Source organism: Melanotaenia boesemani, chromosome 7 (assembly GCF_017639745.1).
Source record: "Melanotaenia boesemani isolate fMelBoe1 chromosome 7, fMelBoe1.pri, whole genome shotgun sequence".
In the NCBI taxonomy this organism is placed as follows: Eukaryota; Metazoa; Chordata; class Actinopteri; order Atheriniformes; family Melanotaeniidae; genus Melanotaenia; species Melanotaenia boesemani.
Genome location: NC_055688.1, coordinates 974,609 through 997,980, shown reverse-complemented (window position 1 = coordinate 997,980; position 23,372 = coordinate 974,609). Strand labels below are relative to the sequence as shown.

The following is a 23,372-nucleotide window of genomic DNA, read 5'->3' as shown; positions in this document are numbered from 1 at the left end:
GAAAGAAAAGGTTCAAGCTGTTGTGTTCACAGATCCAGGTGCGGGACGGACTGCTGGAGTTCCTGAGTCAACACAGGCCGCTAGGGGTCCCCAGCCGTTCCGTCCTTCATACTCAAGGCTTGGTACTCCCTCGTCTGGGGCGTGGCAGGGATCCCTCCGCTGCTGGTATTGTGGAATGTTTGGACATTTTGCTAAGGCTTGCCCACGGCTTATGCCCCTCCCAGCAGGTGGTCCTGGAGGAAACGGAGGCTTCCCTAGAAGAGGTGGACCCCTGGGTGGCCCACGACCAAGACCCTCTCAGTTTTAGGGGGGTCCCGAGGATCCTGCGGGTAAAGGTTCGTACCCATTGATTATGCATACACGCACTGACCCCATGATAAATGTCCAAATTGAGGATCGACAGGTCCAAATGATGATTGACACGGGGGCGACTCATTCATGCATACAGGGATCCCTTGCCAAGAACCTTCCCATGTCAAACAACTTTGTGAAGACAGTAGGATTCTCGGGAAAAAAGTCAATTGGTTCCTATTACTGCTCCCGTAAAAATGAAAGTAGGTAATGATGAAATTAAAATACCCATTTTGGTCTCGGACCAAACTCCTGTCAATCTGTTAGGAAGAGATGCACTTTGTAAACTCGGGCTCAAAATTTTATGTTCCCCTTTGGGAATATATGTGGAAAGTTGTGGATTAAACTTACAAATGAATGCCCAAGCAGAACCAGCAAATGTTTATTGGCTGGGGAGCATAGAGGGGCCTCTGGGTTCGGAGTTGGAAAAATGGAAGGCATGCATAAAGGCCTGGGCCCCGGAAGGTTCTCCACCAAAATTACCTCCTCACTGTACAATGTTCTTTGATCCATCAGCCAGCTCAACCTTTCAGGATAAGTGGGAAAAGGAGACGGATGGAGTGATGGTTAAAATACAGGCTCCATATATCCTGATTGGAGGCCAAGGCGCAGCATTAAAGGTAAACCGGAACACCTTTATTGATAAATGGTACTGTGTTACTCAATCCTTACCACACATTACACTGTTGGTAAACCCAGGATACCATTCAAGGGACCTCGGTCCGATGGTAAGAACTGCAGAGCATTTAACATGGAACAGTACAGAGAACCCATTAATCTCTCTTTCAGAGGATGGATCAATGTTAAGAATTAGGTGTGACCTGTCATTACAAGCAACACCTCAGATGGTGGTGCTACCAGGGAAAAACATAATGATGACATGCAAAACCAACCCCCTTGGATTTAACAGTGATCTGGAAACTGATATTTTAACACAGGTTCCGGACCAACTGTGGTCCAGACATGAGACGGATGTGGGACTGGCAGTTTCAGCCAGCCCAGTTACTGTCAAATTAAAACCAGGTGCAGTTTTACCTTGGCGGCCACAGTACAAACTTAATCCCGCAGATGAAGAAGGGATTGGAATCTTAATTGATGGTTTTTTAAAAGTAGGAGTGCTGATTGAGATTTCTAGTCCTTGTAACACCCCAATTCTTGCAGTTCTAAAAGCAGATAAATCAAAGTACCGACTGGTCCATGATCTAAGGGCAATCAATGCCATTCTTGAAGATGTCGCTGGAGACTTCGCAAATCCTCACACACTGTTGAATGCCATCCCCACTAAAGCTAAGTTTTTTACAGTAGTGGATCTTTGTTCAGCATTTTTCAGTATCCCTCTGGCAGAAGAGTCACGATATCTGTTTTCGTTTACCTTTAGAGGTCGACAATACAGCTACGCCAGAATGCCCCAGGGACTGACAAGCAGCCCCGCGTGGTTTGATCGTGTGGTGAGTCAGGATCTACAGGAGCTGGATTTGAGCGGCGTCCTAATCCGGTATGTAGACGATATATTGATTTGTTCAGACACCATTGAAGATTGTCAGCGCGACTCGATCAAAGTACTGCAGAGACTGGCAGAATGTGGACACAAAGCTTCTCGGACAAAACTGCAATTCTGCCAGCCTCAGGTGGAATTCCTTGGCAGAGTAATCTCCCATGGAACAATAGCTCTGTCTCCTGACCACCTCAAAGGCATAAGTCGAGCACCGCGTCCACAGACATGCGCGCAACTAATGACCTTTTTAGGTATCACAGGATTCAGCGCGGAGTGGTTGGAGGACTACGCAGTAAAGACGGCGCCGCTCAGGGAACTCCTGAAGTCCTCTGAAGTCAAGACTTTAAAGAAGTCTTTGGAGTGGACCACAGAGGCACTGTTGGCTTTTGATGTGCTCAAGCAGGAACTGCAAAATGCCCCAGCGCTAAAAATGCCAGAATATGACAAACTTTTCTATCTCTACGTTTCAAACAGATGCAACATGTACGCAACGGCTGTATTGGCACAAGACTCATGTGCTGGTGGAAGGAAACAACCCATCGCTTACTACAGTGCAAGGTTGGACGACGTAGCACGAGGGTGGCCCCCCTGCTACCAGGGCCTCGCAGCTGTTCACATGGCGTATGAAAAGGCGTCTGCAATAACTAAGTCATATCCTGTGGTTATTTACACCCATCATAAAATCACAGAGTTGATCAATCACAGCAAACTTGTTCTGACAACAGCACGTTGCCTTCAGTATCTACCATTGCTCACCTATCCAGATGTAACAATTAAGAGATGTGAGACCACAAATCCTGCTAATATGTTACCTTTTGAATTTGAAGGTGATACACACGAGTGCGTCACTGAGACCACGAGGTACACAAAACTGAGACCGGACTTGGAATCTGAGCCGTTGGACGACGCACAGGTCACGTACTATGTGGATGGGTCATGCTTTCGAGACCACATGGGAACTCACGCAGGCTACGCCGTGGTGCAACAAAAGGAAGGGACGTTCGTAACAGTAAAAGCTGAAAAATGTTTACAACCTTGCTCTGCACAATTAGCTGAATTGTATGGACTTACTGCAGCTTGTGAACTTGCTAAAGACTCCTCTGCTAATATTTACACAGATTCAGCATACGCTCACGGAGTCTGTCACCTGTTTGGAGCAGTTTGGAAACTGCGCGGCTTTCAAAAATCAGATGGTAAACCTGTTCGGCATGGGAAACAGATTATGAAGTTGATCTCGGCCATGATGCTTCCACATCGATTGGCCATTATCAAGTGTCCTGCTCATCGAAAAAGACAACTCCATCACCACAATGGGAAACAATGCGGCAGACGAAGCTGCAAAGCACGCTTCAGGTTGCAAGGTCGCCGTCTTGGCCCCAGCTGTGGAGTTGGAACCATCTGTCACACCTGATGATATCACATTAATGCAAGCGCGTGCCACCGCGAGTGAACAAAACATGTGGGAAAAAAGGGGTGCTACAAAAGATGGGCGAGGGTTATGGCGGTCACATACCGGCCTGATCGTCGCTCCAATCTCACTTTTGTCTCTTTTAATTCCAGAGTGTCACAAACCAGACCACTGTGGGCGAGATGAGGTGATACATCGAATACAACAACAGGGTTATTGGGCGCCGTACCTGCAGGCACTGGTGACGGATGCGCTTAATCGGTGCGAGATATGCTCGCAAAATAACATTCGAAAAGGTATTGTCACCCCCACAGCGCGAATTCCTGTCCCGGAAGGCCCGTTTCGTCATCTGATTTTAGATTTTGTGGACATGTTGGTCCCGGTACACGGTAAGCGCTACCTTTTGGTGGTTTTTGATCATTTCAGTCGTTGGGTGGAAGCCACTCCGTCAAAGGACATGGGGGCGGGAACAGTCATAAAGTTCCTGGTCCGTGAGGTGATCCCTAGGTTTGGCCTACCATCCATCCTTTCATCAGACTCGGGACCAGCATTTATCAATAAAGTCTACGAGGGCGTCCTGCGTCAGCTGGGAATCAAAGTCCGCCATGGAAGTATCTACACTCCCTCCAGCCAGGGAGGGGTGGAACGAGTGAATGGCACACTTAAAGCAAAAATTAATAAGATTTGTGCATGTACTGGGTTGCGGTGGCATGACGCATTACCGCTGGCCCTAATGAGTTACCGCATGCAAGCTCATCGGGTCACACATTTGTCTCCTCATGAAATGTTAACAGGTCGCCCTATGCCGGGTCCGCAGTTTCGGGGTCCTTTCAAAGGACCCCCACTGGAGCAGTTGGAGAAGGAGCTGCACAGTTATATGAAACAGTTGTCTGCTATCCATAAAGCGATTTATTTTCAGGAAAAAGCGAACGAGCCAAAACCAGTCTCTGTGACATCTGGTCCGGTGGTGCCCGGGGATAAGGTGTACATTAAGGAGTTTCGAAGAAAGTGGAACACTCCTAGACGCCGAGGTCCTTACACGGTGGTCCGTGCCACACCGACTGCGGTCCAGGTCGAAGGGAGCGTCGCTTGGCATCATCTGAACCATTGTTCGTTGGCACCTACGACCAACAACTGCAAAACGGGCCCTGGGGACTGGTCGGACTGTACAGCGTTCTCAAATGACCAGTCCCCCAAAAGGGGAAGTATCGCCTCGCATGCATCTGACGAAGATAGTCCTGTCAGGGCAGATTCAGAGTTCCCGCCCGATGATGTTGAGGTTGACATTCCTTTGGTTTCTTCTTCTGGGCGAGACAGGGATCTCGGCAGGGACAATTCAACCAATCCGGACCCAAAGCAACAGTCACCACGTCGTCCCATCACCAGGGCCTTCTCAAGGAAACAGAGGGGCAACTGCGCAACGAGGGAGCGACCTCAGTGACCAAGGGGAGTACGACTCACATGCCAAATGTCATTATCAGTCAGGTCTCTTGCCGGCATGCACCCGCACACATCTACACACTACCCGTGACTCAGTATTTCAGACAGATGTTGCCCTTTTGGCACAACATAGGCGGAAAGTAAGATCAATTAAGGAACTAGATGTAGAGGGCCATAACATTCCAGTGAATCCTGGGGTGGATGATAAAAGCGGTGCTCAGGGAGGTGAGGTTTTGGGGTCCAGGCTAGAACCTCTGGGCTCAGACTTAAGTGTTTATGTTACCACAGCTGCAACTGCCAAGCAATGGGGAGTTCACTTTGTAAAGGAGGGGCCCACTCCCCCTCTAGCTGTGGTTCCGGCCCTGGAGCCGGATAAGGTTGGTCTTGAAGCAATCATTACTCCACGCCCACAGGCAGGAATAGGTAACCATCAGTCAGTACCAGGAGGACTGGGGTATGAACACTTAGCACGTATAACATCCTTAATGGTTGACCAGGTATGGGCTGCTGCTTGGAACACACTGGAAGGTCTATTGGAGATTGGGAAGGTTGTAAGTTCTTACCAGACCACAGTTAACACCCCTGTTGTGAATAAAGTTGCTTTTACACCTGAACCGCAGCCCACCGTGGTTGCTGATGGCCAACCAGACAGTGGGGTGGTTGAGTCATTCACTCTTCCCCCTCTAGGGTTAGATACTTTGGTAGATAGTTATCATGATAAAACATTAGAGGGGGGGGAGGATGTAAAGGGGCAACCGGAAGTACGAGGGTTTAGACCTAGTGAAGATTACTTATGGAAGGAAGCGATGGCCAACACTTGGTATCGCTGGGCTTGGCTGTCAGTAAAGGAAATGACTTCGGAGGAATGCATATGGTGCTCAAAGGCGCCTGGAGCCCCTCCGGTTGTTATCCCAGACAAGTACAACTCTTGGGAGTGTGCCCAGGAACAACGCCGGGTGTGTAAAGAGGAAGCGTTCAAGTCTACAACAACGAATGCTTTCTTTGGGCTCCCGATGTGTGGTATAAAGTGTAGATTACTTTATGGGGCCCAGAGGATGCATGGTTATTTAAATAAATATAGGGGTTACAAAATCCAGGAATTGTGTGAACCTTACCAGGTGGCAAATACCGCCATGTCCCCTCCCACGGTTTACGAGGTGGACTATAACGCCGCATACGAGTGTTTTGCCAGCGGAGGATTTCTCCAGCAAAATGGAATAATGGTGGGGAACACGACGGTAAGATGTAATGTCACATGGGTATTATCATGGTTCCCAGAGTCTGGTATGACTCCGCTCTTCATAACAAAAGCAGTATGGTTTGAAAACCCGGAGCCCCTACATCAGGACTGTCAGAATATGTCAATCACGGTTCCAACCCTATTTTGGTTCGGAGACCAATCACATGCGGTCGCTGATAGCTTCTGGTTATGTGGAAATAATCTGCTACGAAGCACCCTACCCCCCTCTTGGGTGGGGTTGTGTGCTACTGTTCGCTTAAAGGTGCCAGCTATGGTGGTATACAATGGTGTAAATAATATTCTTAACCTGAAGCATGACAAGGGCGCGCTGCGTAGAAGTAGGCGTCAGGTCTCAGGTTCTCATGGGGTATATCGGGATGCAATTGGAATTGCTAAAGGGATTCCTGTGGAATTTTCGGCCAGGAATGAAGTAGTGGCCGGCATAGAATCTATACTACCATGGATAACTGTGAATAAAAATGTTAACTGGATAAATTATATCTATTATAATCAACAGCGGTTGTTCAACCACACCATCGAGGGACTGAGTGCACTAGGAGAACAGCTGCATGAGACTAGCAGACTCGCACTTCAGAACAGGCAAGCACTAGATTGGCTTCTGGCAGATAAGGGTGGAATATGTCAAATGTTCGGGGAAGACTGTTGTACTTTTATTCCAGCCAACACAGCGCCAGATGGTTCTTTTACCTCTGCCATGGAAGAAATAATACGGGTGGGGAGAGAGGTGCGAGAGCATGCTGGGAAGAGCGACTGGTCTCTTGATTGGTTGGACCAGTTAATGGCTGACTGGAAAAATGTATTGATAAAGGTGGGAGTTGGGTCAGCTTTGGTTCTGATCCTTCTTTTCTTGTTTGGCATGTGCATCGTTCCCGCCCTGAGGAGAGCATGGAGTACGAGTCTCAAGAAACAGACATCCTTCATCATGGCTGCCCAATTGGTCCGTACTGAGTTGGACCTGTGACGTCTCAAGAGAACTACAGTCGGTTGGACAAAAGGGGCAGCAGCCTGTAACGGAAGGCTGGTGACCCAATGCTCCTGTCTGCCTCCGGACTGGAAAAAGACTCTATCTTGTGTTATTCACGTGTGAATTTTGTAGTTGAAAATCTTCTGTAATAGCTTATCCTTGTGAAAACGGATTGTAATGTGTTTTCTTGTTGTGTGTGTATGGTTACTTTCTGTCATAGTACTTAGAAGGTCTCTTGCAGGGGTTCGCTGGCCTACCCGTGCCTGAGTGTCAAGTGAGATCAAAAAGTTACCGGTGCTCGCCCAACAGGGGGGGCACGGGGGAATTTTTTTCTCCCTTCGGGGTTTTTTTTCGCCCTCGTACGGGAGGTTCAGATTGGCTCCTATGTTATGCTTGAGACCTGCGTGTGTGGACAAGTGTGCTTAAAAAAGGTTTCCCTATTGTAAGTTTCAGAGTATCGTCTTAGGGCCGATTACTCTGAAATATTTGAAAGGGGGAAATGTGGAAGTATGAATGTATCAGAGCTGAGTTGAATAACAACAGGTGTAGCTCTGGTCAGCAGAATATTAATAGTATGACATTATAACATGATATCAAAATGATGTCAACCAGTCAGCCCTACAAGGCTGCATACCTGGGTACTGTGTGTCTGAAAATAGTGACAGGCAGGCTATATAAGCTTGGGAGAATGATTGTACGGGGTCTTTTGTCCTGAAGGGGTGTCCCCCTGGTCGGCCGAATAAAGGATCATTAAAGACCTCTGTCTGCAGACTCTTAATATCAGCAGCCCTTTTGATAAAGAATTTATCTACAACCATCCTGATAGCAACGAGAGTTACAGCAATAGAACCATGCTGCTAGCAACAAGACTTACGATAGAACCATGTTGCTAGCATTAACAGTTACAGCGATAGAACCTTGCTGCTAGCAACAAGACTTACGATAGAACCATGCCGCTAGCATTAACAGTTACAGTGATAGAACCATGCTGCTAGCAACGAGAGTTACAGCAAGAGAACCATGCTGCTAGCAACAAGACTTACGATAGAACCATGTTGCTAGCATTAACAGTTACAGCGATAGAACCTTGCTGCTAGCAACAAGACTTACGATAGAACCATGCCGCTAGCATTAACAGTTACAGTGATAGAACCATGCTGCTAGCAACGAGAGTTACAGGAATAGAACCATGCTGCTAGCAACGAGAGTTACAGCGATAGAACCATGCTGCTAGCAACAAGACTTACGATAGAACCATGCTGCTAGCATTAACAGTTACAATGATAGAACCTTGCTGCTAGCAACAAGACTTACGATAGAACCATGCTGCTAGCATTAACAGTTACAGCGATAGAACCTTAATGCTTGCATCGAGAGTTACAGCGATAGAACCATGCTGCTAGCAACAAGACTAACAGCGATAGAACCATGCTGCTAGCATTAACAGTTACAATGATAGAACCTTGCTGCTAGCAACAAGACTTACGATAGAATCATGCTGCTAGCATTAACAGTTACAGCGATAGAACCTTAATGCTTGCACCGAGAGTTACAGCGATAGAACCATGCTGCTAGCAACAAGACTTACAGCGATAGAACCATGCTGCTAGCAACGAGAGTTACAGCGATAGAACCATGCTGCTAACATAGAGGGTTACAGCGATAGAACCAGGCTGCTAGCATTGAGAGTTACAGCGATAGAACCATGCTGCTAGCAATGAGAGTTACAGCGATAGAACCATGCTGCTAGCAACGAGAGTTACAGCGATAGAACCATGCTGCTAACATCGAGAGTTACAGCGATAGAACCATGCTGCTAGCAACGAGAGTTACAGCGACAGAACCATGCTGCTAACATAGAGGGTTACAGCGATAGAACCAGGCTGCTAGCATTGAGAGTTACAGCAATAGAACCATGCTGCTAGCAACGAGAGTTACAGCGATAGAACCATGCTGCTAGCATTGAGAGTTACAGCAATAGAACCATGCTGCTAGCATCGAGAGTTACAGCAACAGAACCATGCTGCTAGCAACGAGAGTTACAGCGATAGAACCATGCTGCTAGCATTGAGAGTTACAGCAACAGAACCATGCTGCTAGCATTGAGAGTTACAGCAATAGAACCATGCTGCTAGCATTAACAGTTACAGCGATAGAACCATGCTGCTAGCAACGAGAGTTACAGCGATAGAACCATGTTGCTAGCAACGAGAGTTACAGCGATAGAACCATGCTGCTAGCAACGAGAGTTACAGCGATAGAACCATGCTGCTAACATAGAGGGTTACAGCGATAGAACCAGGCTGCTAGCATTGAGAGTTACAGCCATAGAACCATGCTGCTAACATCGTGAGTTACAGCGATAGACCCATGCTGCTAGCAACAAGAGTTAGAGCGATAGAACCATGCTGCTAGCAACGAGAGTTACAGCGATAGAACCAGGCTGCTAGCATTGAGAGTTACAGCAATAGAACCAGGCTGCTAGCATCGAGAGTTACGGAAACAGAACCATGCTGCTAGCATCGAGAGTTACAGCGATAGAACCATGCTGCTAGCATCGAGAGTTACAGCAAAAGAACCATGCTGCTAGCATCGAGAGTTACAGCAAGAGAACCATGCTGCTAGCATTGAGAGTTACAGCAATAGAACCATGCTGCTAGCAACAAGAGTTACAGCAATAGAACCATGTTGCTAGCATTGAGAGTTACAGCGATAGAACCATGCTGCTAGCAACGTGAGTTACAGCGATAGAACCATGTTGCTAGCAACGAGAGTTACAGCGATAGAACCATGTTGCTAGCAACGAGAGTTACAGCGATAGAACCATGCTGCTAGCAACGAGAGTTACAGCGATAGAACCATGTTGCTAGCAACGAGAGTTACAGCGATAGAACCATGTTGCTAGCAACGAGAGTTACAGCAATAGAACCATGCTGCTAGCAATGAGAGTTACAGCGATAGAACCATGCTGCTAGCAATGAGAGTTACAGCAAGAGAACCATGCTGCTAACATAGAGAGTTACAGCGATAGAACCATGTTGCTAGCAACGAGAGTTACAGCGATAGAACCATGCTGCTAGCAATGAGAGTTACAGCAAGAGAACCATGCTGCTAACATAGAGAGTTACAGCGATAGAACCAGGCTGCTAGCAACGAGAGTTACAGCGATAGAACCATGTTGCTAGCAACGAGAGTTACAGCAATAGAAGCATGCTGCTAGAGTTTCGGTCTGATAGAATATGTTAACATTATCTTCAGGCTACTTAAAAATATTAATTTAAAACGTTGTTTTAATAAGATTGTAACTAGTTTTTTTTTTATTCCCTTGATCTGTTGTGAATAGCAAGTACACTTAAGAACTCTAGCTTGAAGATTTCTTAGTTTAGTATTTTTTGCACTACAGTGAGCAAAAATACTACAGTAAAGACTTTCCTTTGCACAAGCTAATATTGTTAAAATACTGTATGTATTTTACAATGTTAATGTCATATTTGTTATATTTTTATTGTATTGTTTTGGTTTGTGTTATTTTTCAGTTCTGATGTTGATTTAAAGAAAAAATTGGGTTTTTCCTGCCCTTTGTAGTAATGAAAATAGTATTGGGTACCATCCTTAGTATCAGCACTGAGTAGTGTTGTGACAACTACAAATGGTTTGAAGACAGCCTCTTTTTCCTCAGCACCAGTGGGGCTCAAACTTCTTAAGAAGTTTTTTTTTTGCTTCTAGCAAGATGAGAAAATTTGTACCAAGAGAAGCAGATGATGATGTTAGGCAAGACAATTTTATTTGTATAGTACATTTCATGTACAAGACAATTCAAAGTGCTTTACACAAAACATTCCAGCAGGTGCAGAAAGTGCATTAAAAAAATAAAGATTAAAAGAAATCCAATAAATGAAATAAAAACAGAACGAAGATGCTAAAATAAAATAGATAAAATGTAAGAAATAAAGTTCCAGTGTGGTAAAGACAATATTAAAACATGATTCCAGCTTAAAGAACCAGATCCAGATCTGGTCTCTAAATAAAAACTAGTCCATGCAGCAGAGAACAGGTGGGTCTTTAACCTGGATCTAAATAAACTGAGTGTTTCAGCTGATCTGAGGCTTTCTGGGAGTTTGTTCCAGACATGTGGAGCATAGAAGCTGAATGCAGCTTCTCCATGTCTGGTTCTGACTCTGGAACTGATAAGAAACTGGATCCAGATGACCTGAGGGTTCTGGCAGGTTCATACTGGGTCAAGAGGTCTCTGATGTATGTTGGTCCTAAACCATTCAGAGCTTTCTAGACCAGCAGCAGAACTTTAAAGTCTATCCTCTGACGGACCGGCAGCCAGTGTAAAGACCTCAGAGCTGGACTGATGTGGTCCACTTTCTTGGTCTTAGTGAGGACTGGAGCAGCAGAGTTCTGGATCAGCTGCAGGTGTCTGACTGATGTTTTAGGTAGAACCTGTAAAAATACTGTTACAATAATCAAAGCGACTAAAGATGGAAGCTGGACTAGTTTTTCCAGGTCCTGCTGAGACATCACATCTTTTACCCTTGATATGTTCTTAAGCTGATAGTAGGCTGACTTTGTGGTTCCCTTAATGTGGTTCTCAAAGTTTAGGTCTGAGTCCATCACTAGGACCAGATTTCTGGCCTGGTTGGTGGTTTTTAGGTCTAAGTCCATCACTAGACCCAGATTTCTGGCCTGGTTGGTGGTTTTTAGGTCTAAGTCCATCCCTAGACCCAGATTTCTGGCCTGGTTGGTGGTTTTTAGGTCTGAGTCCATCACTAGACCAAGATTTCTGGCCTGGTTGGTGGTTTTTAGGTCTGAGTACATCACTAGACCCATATTTCTGGCCTGGTTGGTGGTTTTTAGGTCTGAGTCCATCATTAGACCCAGATTTCTGGTCTGATTGGTGGTTTTTAGGTCTGAGTCTATCACTAGACCCAGATTTCTGGCCTGGTTGGGGGTTTTTAGGTCTGAGTCCATCACTATAAGTTGGTGGAAGGAGCTGAGAGGGGAGAGAGGACTCAACTCCCCTCCTGACCAGGAGTCAGTAAAAAGCTGATATTACTGACTGCCGTTGCACTACTATACATCACATATACGTACAACTCTTTGCTTGTACATAGTACCACAACTCATACATACAACTTTGTGGCTACTTTCAAATCACTGTGAACCCCTTACTGTTACTGCTACAGTTAGCCTTATGATCAGTTCATGCCTCAAATCTTCACACTGTATTTATTATCACTGTGCAATGTTTTTTTTTACTTATAATATTTGAATAATAGTTTGAGTTGATTAGGAGAACGTTGCTTTGGAAGTTTGCTTTCTTGCTGTTTAGATACTTTTAGATGCATTTGTTTTTATTGGCAGTTTTATCCATTTGCAGTAATCTCAGTTTCACCATCTGACATGTTGGTTTTCTTCTACTGCTAATAAAAGATGGGTGGGTGAGATCCTGTTTTTATTTTACTCCCTGACGATTTTAGAGCTGGGGTTGTAGTAGTAAAAGAGACCACTTGATGGATAGATCAGCTTACCTGGAAAACATGTCTGCAGGTGTTCTGTTAGGGCCTCCTGAGTGACAGGCTTATGGGCAGAGTTCATAGCAGAGATGGCCAACAGCAGAACCTCTCCCAGAGGTACAAACTGTGACTGGCTGATGGGGGACATGCTGATGGGTGACACATCACCTGAAAAGAAAAACAGCCACAAACAAATTCATCTGACATGTTCATATGATCAACTCTGCTGCCTCGTCACTGGGGGACAAAAACTCTGCAAGCTAGCAACCTAAGAAAATATCACATGATCTTAACCCTTTAAAGCCAGACCAAAGAAATAATGAGAAGGAAATTTACATTTTTGGAAAATCTAAAGTCTTTGTTCAGCCCTTTAACAAAATGTAAGAAAAAAGTAAGATGGATAATTTGCACATATGTACTGTTTATTAGCATCAATATGTCAGATTTATTGTAGTGTAAAAGATGTCCACTGGGGGCAGAAGACCAACATCCGACTGTATACAACAGAGTTTTAAAGAATGTTTTTACCATAAAACAATGAAATAGGTCACAAAACTGTATCAGATGAGAGATGCACAGCACTAAAGGGTTAAATTATGTCGTACTGTTGCTGTTTTGCGGTGAAAAGTTTGATTCCAGCTCTAAAAGTTGCTAATATGTCTTATGACTCTGCCTTTGTTTGAAATGAGTCATGAAGGTCCTGCTGGTTTCCACGGAGTTTCACTCTTCCTATCATTTTATTTATTTTTCATTTTAATCTGTTGGATGCTGTTGGTACCAGGTGTCCAGCACATGGAACGTGTTGGAAAGTCTCCCTTCCAGGTACTACTTCTTTTTTTAAATCCATGGCAGATTCTCAGTAGTTTTGTTGAATTGATATTTTCCCTCAGATGTTCTGCAGCAACAAAACATTTAGGTGTACTCCAACTATTACAGCAGCTCGTTTTAATGCATGTTATTATTGTCTTTTGATCATTACACATAAACACTTTCAGTTATTGTGAACAATAATGAGGTTTAGGAAAAATGTTTGTCTTTAGTTGAAGCATGAATGTAAAGTAGATAATATTCTAGCTTCATGGAACTGAATAAAACTAAAAGTTTTAAGCCTTTGAAATAGCTCATGAGATTGTGCTGCTCATGAGGGTTAGCTCCCTTTACTGTACCCAGCAGCAGCTAGCTTCAGGGTTAGCTCCCTTCACTGTACCCAGCAGCAGCTAGCTTCAGGGTTAGCTCCCTTTAATGTACCCAGCAGCAGCTAGCTTCAGGGTTAGCTCCCTTCACTGTACCCAGCAGCAGCTAGCTTCAGGATTAGCTCCCTTCACTGTACCCAGCAGCAGCTAGCTTCAGGGTTAGCTCCCTTCACTGTACCCAGCAGCAGCTAGCTTCAGGGTTAGCTCCCTTTAATGTACCCAGTAGCAGCTAGCTTCAGGGTTAGCTCCCTTCACTGTACACAGCAGCAGCTAGCTTCAGGGTTAGCTCCCTTCACTGTACCCAGCAGCAGCTAGCTTCAGGGTTAGCTCCCTTCACTGTACCCAGCAGCAGCTAGCTTCAGGGTTAGCTCCCTTTAATGTACCCAGTAGCAGCTAGCTTCAGGGTTAGCTCCCTTCACTGTACACAGCAGCAGCTAGCTTCAGGGTTAGCTCCCTTCACTGTACCCAGCGGCAGCTAGCTTCAGGGTTAGCTCCCTTCACTATACCCAGCAGCAGCTAGCTTCAGGGTTAGCTCCCTTCACTATACCCAGCAGCAGCTAGCTTCAGGGTTAGCTCCCTTCACTTTACAGTGAAGCAGTGATGACGCACACATGGCACTGTGCTGGAACTAAAAGAGCAGTATGGAAGACCTTCATCTGCTCCGACATCTCTTGATCTGACTCATGGTTCGTTCCAGTTGTCCTTGGAATTCGGAATTCAGAGGAATTATTACCGGAAACAAAGTGATCTAAATTTTCCAACTGTTTTCAGAGGACCGTCATATTCCAGGTTTAAAGATGGCTGTGCCCAGTACCACTTTTAGTCCATTGATGTCTTTAACGAGTTGTTATTGATAATCACGTTGTTACGGCGCATTTGTTAATGAAAACTTGAGTCAATACGTGCAGTTTATTAATCATTGTCACCAAAACATGCTGCTGTTCTAATGGTGACATTTTTACAGTGGGTTTGTGGTTTCCTGGTTTTATATGGTTTTGTGGGTGCTCAGAAATTAAATGTTTTGGAGACCTACGTTTTTTCCGAGGTGGTGCAGCTGGAATGCCAACTACCTGGTAACTGGGTCACCTGGACAACTGGAATGCACCATCAGACCTGCCTGTACATCTCTCTTTCTCCTCTCTAGCGCAACCTTCTTAAAGGGGCCACGCTGTCTCTGCACGATGACAACTCTCATCCAAACATCCAAAGTCAACTTTTAAAAACAAGCATCAATTTTGTTACGACTGATTAGTCTATTAGTCTAGTTGTACACATCTCTAGTATGTATGGACCACACTGTATACTTATCCCGTGGGACTGTGTTTTAATTGAAGCCACATCGGATCCCTGCAGGAGGAACAACCACGTTGTGGACTGGGACAGAGCAAGGATTGTCGGATCGGAGGGAAACTAATTAAAACATTGGATAAAGGAGGCAGAATAGACCAGGCTAGCACCTCCATAAACCAGGATGGGGTGCTGTCACACCTGGGATTCCCTACCCTAGAGACCATCACCCGACAGGGGTGTGGCCTTCCCAGCGATCGGATAGGTTTGCTGGGACGGCCACGCCTCCAGAAAACAGCTGATAATGTCAGCAACACGTCAGCGGACGTTTCTGAGGAAGGCTGCAGGTGACAGCCGAGACAGGTTGGGTTTTTTTTCATCTTATTATTGTCGGAATAGAAGGAAAAAACACTCATTACACATGATTATTTTAAAGTTCAATACGCCTTTTTAAATAAATGTAAAAAACAATTAAATAAAAATTATTCCTAAATGTTTTTTACTGAAAGTAATGTGTTTTAAAATATTTTATTTTTAGTTATCCTTTAATTTTTTTTTTATTATTAATCAAGTTTTTTCATTTTTATTATTTTTCTTTTCTTCAACCTGCAGCCCCTTGAGATGCCGACAGCTCTAGCAATTTCTTGCCATGAGTTTAAATTCATCTGGCCATCCTTATAAGTTTTAGATGTAGCATCATAGAGATGAACATACTTCCTCAATCAAGTGCTTAATAAAGGTGGTTTCCGCAGCAAGAAGATCCAAAATCCGGACACAGGTAAGCATAAACTGACCAATCACAATGGATTACTTCCGGGTTGCCACATTTGTGTAGCCGGACTGCACGTCTGGTTGGGAGAGGGTCACATCGAGCCTCTACGGAACTAAGCAGAGCCTATGGCGGTGATGCTGTAACCAACCTGGCACCAAGTATAACCGAGCCTTTAGTTTTCCCACCGTGTTGCAGGTGAACTTACTCTGACACAGTAACAGCTCTTCATTCTGTAGTAAGGACACGTCTCAGCTTTCTGTAGAAACCAGGATTATACATACAGCCCTTGTAGTTGTAGATATACTTCATTTATTTTGGATGTCATTTCAGACAGCAGTAGAAAAAATAGTCTTTATCAAGAAGAGGTTAAAGAGAGGACCGAGATGTTTACTATCCAAGTTAGCTCCAGCTTTTACTGGTGGTGTCCTGTCAGATGTTTTCCACCAGGAAACACACCGTCACCTGACAGGTGGAAGACATGAAACTGATGATTCTAACTGCTGTTCTGCTATGGAGTGTCTGAGAAGACAGAAAATCCCATGAAACAGGAGATGGAGGATGGCAGGGCCTGCTACGATGAAGAGGAGTGAACCGGTTACCAGCTGTAAGGCGACAACGGAGGAGTGACTGTCCACATTCTTTCACTGCAGTGGTAGTAAACAATCAGCCAGCCTCCTTTGTCCACAGCTCTAAACCACACCCCCTCCTTTGTCATGCTACCTTCATCTCTCCCTCTATCCCTCTCTTCTTCCATCTCTCCATCTCTCCTGCTGTCTGTGGAGCTCCATTACGTCTCTCTGCTGCTCCACGTCTAGATGCATCCTTCTATCTTTCTGTCCTGTCTTCTGCTGCTGGTCTGAGCTGAGAGGCTAATGCTAGATAGCAGCTACAGGACCCTGATTGGCCAATGAGAGACGGGCAGACGGACGGAAGGACAGATGGACGGACAGACGGACAGATTCCTACCTTAGTGTACAGTAATCCTTTCCTTTAATGGAAACTAGAGTCTGATTGAAGAAGAAGGGCCTGCAGCCTCTGATGTTGGCGCAGATCCTCTCGTACTACCTCATCTTCCTCACTTTGCTCCTCCCCCTCACTCACACAGCCCCCATTCACTCCTCCTGCCTCACACACAGGCAGTCTCAGCCTACCCACAATCCTCTGCACCACACAAAGACAAGGGGGTGTGACCAATCACATTCAGCCTCGCGCTCCGTCCATTTTCCCTCCCTCACTGCATAAAGCCTCCCAACATTCAGGCCTGTGGGGGGGCGGCTGTGGAGGATACCATGACAACTGAACCCCGGCTGCTCTTTGCTGCTCTTCCTTCACAGACGTGATATCTAAAGTATTTCCCTTTTTAACAAATGTTGCTCCTTTTCTCTGACACACACCTCTGTGGTACTGTGTGTGTAAGCATGCATGTGAACGTGCACGGGTTGCAGAACTGCAGCTATGTTCTGGTGTGACCCAGTTAGAGCGCTGAGCTTAATGTAGGACACACAGGAGTCGTCCCTCAGCGTTTTTCTACAACGTGGGGATAATTCCTGATCAAACGTCACAGAGGGCGTCTGATTGCTCTGCAGGGTTAAAGTCAGTATGGAGCAAAGCAGCAGTTCTGGTAGGTCTGTTTCTGCAGTGTTTGGCTGAGAACAGGGTCGGGGTGATGATGGACAAAACCAGCTTAAGGTTAAGGAAAGCTGTCGTACATACCACGCCGACCGTGTTGTTTTAGTAGTAATGATTATTAACGTGTCTGGAACATGCTGGCAGCAGACTGTCGCCTTATTCAGCCTGAAAGGACGTTTTGTTCCACAATGACAAAACATGTTTTACTGGTTGAGCTTCTGATTAATAAACATCTGTGTCTCTGTTAATGCAGATTTTTTGTTGTGTGAGCTTCCACTCTTGGGAGTATCTGTATCGAATGTGCCTCTTTATTCCTGTTTGCAAACAGCTTTAATATCTAACATGTGGTGTGAAAGTTAATATTAGATTCTGCTCAAATGGCTCATATTTCACATCATCTCTGCTTTTATTCTGCAGCGATGATGTTGCAGTTTCCCGTTTCTCCAGATTTTGGGCGTACAGCAGGGTCAGAGTAGCCGTGGAGGGAGGGACGTTCTCCCACCAGGTCTGGTTTTATAAAGCTGACTATAACTGGTGTGTGCCGGTTTTTGTACGTACACCAGCTTTGGGAATGAGGCCCTAGCCGTCTCAGGGCCTGATTTGTGTTAACAACAAACCTGCTATCACACTGTAACAAGGTTTTGTGGCTCTGCTATGAACTTGCGATCTTTTTATAACTGCAGCTGGGTGTGAGAAAGCCAGCTACTGTCCTGATTAAAGGCTCTGTGTTTTTTCACTACAGTCACACACAAGCTGTGTCCCAGTTCAGGGTTTACGCACTTCAAAGTCCAGATACGTCAGCTACATACGTCATCATGGCGCCAAGAACTGACCCATGTGGAAGACGCCTCCAAATCCAGCCCACAAACCCGAACTTCGTCTGGCCTGCAGCAAAGGCTGCTGGTTATGCATCCTTCACAGCCTCTTTTCTCCCAGAATTCATTGCACACAGGATGGTGGCGAATGAGCAACTGAGCTCAGAAGAGTATGAATTTTTTTTAACTACACTATACTAGAAACGTGACAAAACCAAGTACTCAAAACATGTTTGTTAAACTGTGGCATTAAAATTCTGGAATATTGGATATTAGTTGATTTTCAGGGGTTGATGAAGAGTCTACCGGCTGGAAAACAACAGCCTCAGATAGTTCTTTTTTACATAATTACCTGGTCGGCATTAACGTTCACTAAAGTGTCCTGATAAGCAAGCAGTCATTTCAGAGGTTGAAGTGATTCAACATCCTGCATTACTGCTGTGGGAAATTCTCGTGGGCTAGGTAGGCTGTCCCAGTTCTCGAACGTTAAGCCGCTTCGGAGTGTGCAGATCCAAATTGTGACACAGCTGATGTTAAAAAGAATGTCATCCTTTTTGTGTTGGTTCTTTCCTTTCAGGGTTCTTCCAAATGTTACACTACATTTCTCAGGATCTTAGAGCTGGACCTGAACCAGGGCTCTAGAGAGGTGGTTCCCAACTTCTTTTCCTTGGTTAGGAACCACTGCTCTAGAGCAGAGATCACCAACTCCGGACCTCTTGAGCCAGTGTTCTGCAGGTTTTCACTGCATCCCTGCTGCAACACACCTGGTTCAAATGAAATAGTTCTCCAGCAGGCTTGTTGCCAAGGTCTGCTCCAGCCTCTGACCGAGGCGTGCTGCAGGATGGACATATTAAAAACCTGCCGGACACTGGCTCAAGAGGTCCCGAGTTGGGGATCCCTGTTCTAGAGTACCACCATTTTTAGTTGCACATGTGACCAAAAATTTGTTGAGCGTGACTAACTTTTGTTTCTTGGTGGGGCCGATGCACCTAACATTTCTCAGGTCCAGCTGAAGGACTTTCATGGTCTCCAAATGTCCGTCAGTGTATTCTGTGTTCATTCCCTATTTGCTCAAGCTCAGAGAACAAATCTGGGATAAAAGCTAAGAGAAGAGGCGGCTCGTCCCCTCTGATCCACAGCCATACACCGTGTTGTGTGTTGGCTTATATTAGACATCTGGTACGCCAAAGAACAACAGGAGTTGTGGAAACTGGAATCGATTCTTAAGAATAGAATATGGTGGAATTTACTGAGAGATTAAATCCAACACAACGCAGCTCTGGAATACAGAAAACTTACTGATGTTAATGAAACCTTAAATGTCCTGATGAAGCTTCATCCAGCGAAGTCGCTCTAAATATTCTTAAAGTTCACATCTCATATACATGTTGATGCTAATAAAACCTACAAAGAAAACTGGATCCATTTAAAGCCGGAATACAACTCAGAAATTCCTATGATGACGTAGATTCACCATGACCAGCCATGATGTTGCTATGACGACTGTGATGCCATCAGCGTCTGCTCCTCCCTGGAGCGAGATGCTTCCACCTCCACCTGCTGAGAGACTCTAGAAAACTCATCTTTCTGTCTGATTTCCTGCTGGCTGACATGTTTCCGACATGTGTACTCTGTCCTCTGATGAAACCTGTGTGTGTGTGACTGCCGTGGACACAGAGAGCAGCTATGACATGTCGTCATGGAAACCAGATTAACAGCACCAGACTGTTTCCTGTTTGATAAAAAGACGACGTGGAAACCTGTTCTAGAGGAAATGTGGCTTTAAATGACCATGTCGGATTTATTTCAAAGTACGTATGTGCGTAGTGACATCACTTCCTGTTGTGTTCCTGTAGCGTTAGCTGCTAAAATGAGTGCCAGTGTCTTAGCGTTAGCTGCTAATGTGAGCGGCAATATTCTGCAAAAGCCTTAATAGGTGAATGTAATCCACACTGGTGAATGAAAACATCTGAATGTGACATCATCTCAGCAAGAAAAGCTGATTGGCCGGAGGCAACACTTTTTTAAACCCAGCTAGGGCTGCAACTAATGACTATTCTGATGGTCAATCGACTATGCTTCCCACCTTGGCAAAATGATGGTGTCAATCAGCGGTTTAGGCTCCACCAATGATGATAATTTACCTGCTAGCTGCCACACAGACTGGCCCTTTTCTCTGGGATCTGCTTGTTTTCTATATTTTCTACTGAAAGATGTTTCTGGAACACATTACTGAAAAGGTCTGATGCATTTCAGAAGTGCAGCAGAGAAGTAATCTGGGTCCGGAAGATTGCTGTGAGACAGAGTCTGACGGACTATCATGGTGTGAATTCTCCCTTATGTTGAGTCTCGTCTCATCTCTGTCTCTTCTTTTTCTTTCTTCGCTAATGTCTTCTTGCATTTCTTTTCTGAATCAGCCAGGATGGCGTTCAGAACGGCCAGTGTGTTTATAGCCGCTTGCTTCCGAGTGACGTGCTGCATAAAGCCTCAGCTGCCACATCACGCGGCGTCCTGGATTAAAAGTGGTAGAGCTCGGTTTCCAGCATCAGGACACTACTAGACAGCAATGCATCCAGAAATGTAGATAACAGATGTCACTGTGCCATCAAACGAGTCCAGAAAGTGCAGTTTTAAGCTGTGTATCCTAAAGAGTCATGTGGTGTTACTTATGTTGGATTCATCCATTATTAATTTGGTAATTAGCCAATTCATTTAGTACTGAACCCGGTAAAATTGAAAAAAAAAGAAAAATATGTAGCGATGTATTACTAATGCGAGGGACGACATAATTAACTCGTGAAGACATGTTACTAATCCAGTAAGCTCGGTTACGTTCTATAATTCATCTCTAAATTAAAACAGAATTGAAATTAAATGATAACTGCCCATTAATTATAACTGTCTCTGCATGGGGTAGCGCTGGGAAGATGGGATGGGAAGTTTTAATAACCACATCCTGCAATCTCTACAACAGTGCCTGATGTGGAGAAATAAAGTATAGGTAAGCTTCCAGGTGTTGGTCAGCAGACACAATCAGATCAAAGAAAAGAAATGACTTAAAAGTCGTACTTTGGTGAAATTATGACTATGCTCCAGGACAGGACAGCTTGTTTCATTTTGTGGGAACGATATATATATATGACCAATATCAGTGTTGTTTTGCCGATTATACACCGATTTATTCTTACTTTCTCATTAAATAGTAAATGCGGTTACGTGTTGGAGTATACAGAATGATGTCTTTGCGGCGTTTGTCCACTAGATGGAGCTCTGACTCCATTCAACCCCACAGTCATCCCCCCTGTCTTTTCTACAGGGGTAGCTAGTAGCTACAGACAGGTTATATTAAAGCAGTGGTCTGAGTTGAGCTTCCCGACAGTAAGTTTAAAATAATGTTGTACAATTAATGACTCAGCATGTCTCCAGTTTCAGTTTAACTCTGGTTACCATGTGTAATGATGAGTGACGCGTGCTTCGTTGTGTCGGTCAGCTTTTTATTTACACTGCATTGCTAAAGTTGTGCTAAATTAGCTTAAGGCGCTGTTTTGGCTAACTGCTGAAAGCGGAACTCTTATTTTGAAGTGTGAAGCACCGGAACAGGATGTGCATGTAAAATGTTAGAGCATTGCAACGTTAACTTGTCATAGTAGCACGTCAGGAACCGGCTGATGTCGGCAGTTCACACATATCATGTGGTTAAGTTATTCCTAAAAACGGCCAGTCATAACACCCGTCTATGCAGCAGTAGCATCGCTGTTATCCCAACCTAGCATAGCATTAGCTAAGTAGCCAGTAACTGCAGAAATAAAGGTGTATAAAATATCTGAGTGTACAGAACGAGTACCAAACAGCACCAAAACTTTATTAACATTACAGTCTGTCTTCACCACGTCATGATGTCACGTCTTTTACTTTTACTTTACTTGTCTTTTACTTTGTCATGTCTTTTACTTCAAGTTTTACTTTGTCAGAAAATACTAACGTGAGAGGCTGTAACAGCGACTCTGTGTTAGTTAGTGCCAGACCATGGTGACCATTATATTTAAAATACAACTCTATCAAAGATGACGTCTTTCTGACATTTGAGAAAAACATCTCTGGTTTTTATTTTGGTTCATATGATAAATACCATGATATATTTCATGACAAAGAAAATATTAAAGAAAATGTCATTTAACATTGAAGAGCATCAGAAGGCTGCATAAATAATATGCAACATGACCTCCAGCAGGCCACAGATGTGCATGTGTAGCTCAAACGGTCAGAAACAGACTCCATGAGGGAGGTATGAGGGCCGACGTCCACAGGTGGGGGTTGTGTTTACAGACCAACACCGTGCAGGACGTTTGGCATTTATCAGAGAAAACACCAAGATTGGTAACTTCACCACTGGCGCCCTGTGTTCTTCACAGATGAAAGCAGGTTCACACTGAGCACATGAGACAGACGTGACGGAGTCTGGAGACGCCGTGGAGAACGTTCTGCTGCCTGCAACGTCCTCCAGTATGACCGGTCTGGCAGTGGGTCAGTAATGGTGGGGGGTGGCCATTTCTTTGGGGGCTGCACAGCCCTCCATGTGCTCACCAGAGGTAGCCTGACTGCCATTAGGTACCGACATGAGATCCTCAGACCCCTTGTGAGACCACATGCTGGTGCGGTTGGTCCTGGGTTCCTCCTGATGAAGACAATGCTGGACCTCATGTAGCTGGAGTGTGTCAGCAGTTCCTGCCAGACGAAGCATTGATGCTATGGACTGGCCGCCCGTTCCCCAGACCTGAATCCAGCTGAGAACATCTGGGACATCATGTCTCCATCCACCAACACCAAGTTGACCACAGAGTGTCCAGGAGCTGGTGGTGGATGCTTTAGTCCAGGTCTGGGAGGAGATCCCTCAGGAGACCATCTGCCACCTCATCAGGAGCATGTCCAGGCGTTGTAGGGAGGTCCTACAGGCATGTGGAGGCCACACACACTACTGAGCCTCATTCCGACTTGTTTTAAGGACATTACATCAAAGCTGGATCAGCATGTTTTTCCACTTTAATTTGGAGTGTGACTCCAAATCCAGACCTCCATGGGTTAATAAAACTGATTTCTATTGATAATGTTTGTGTGATTTTGTTGTCAGCACATTCAACTATGTAAAGAACAAAGTGTTTAATAAGATTTCATTCATTCAGATCTAGCATGTTATTTTAGTGTCCCTTTATTTTTTAATTTATTTAAAAATTAATA

At 44.9% G+C, this 23,372-nt stretch overlaps 1 protein-coding gene across 2 annotated transcripts in view; it reads right to left on the bottom strand.

Moving 5' to 3' along the window:
• The window catches only part of LOC121643032 (storkhead-box protein 2-like), a 51,565-nt gene that overhangs the window by 23,525 nt on the left and 4,668 nt on the right, over nt 1-23,372 (bottom strand). The window contains exons 1-2 of one of the 2 annotated variants that reach the window (XM_041990205.1): nt 16,660-16,788; nt 12,457-12,609 (exon numbers count right to left, since the gene is read on the bottom strand). In XM_041990205.1, coding sequence (XP_041846139.1) covers nt 12,457-12,589 — 133 coding nt within the window. In that variant the 5' untranslated portion in view covers nt 12,590-12,609; nt 16,660-16,788. Of the gene's footprint in view, nt 1-12,456; nt 12,610-16,659; nt 16,789-23,372 lie in introns of those variants that run through there. The other variant, XM_041990203.1, reaches the window with a different exon arrangement.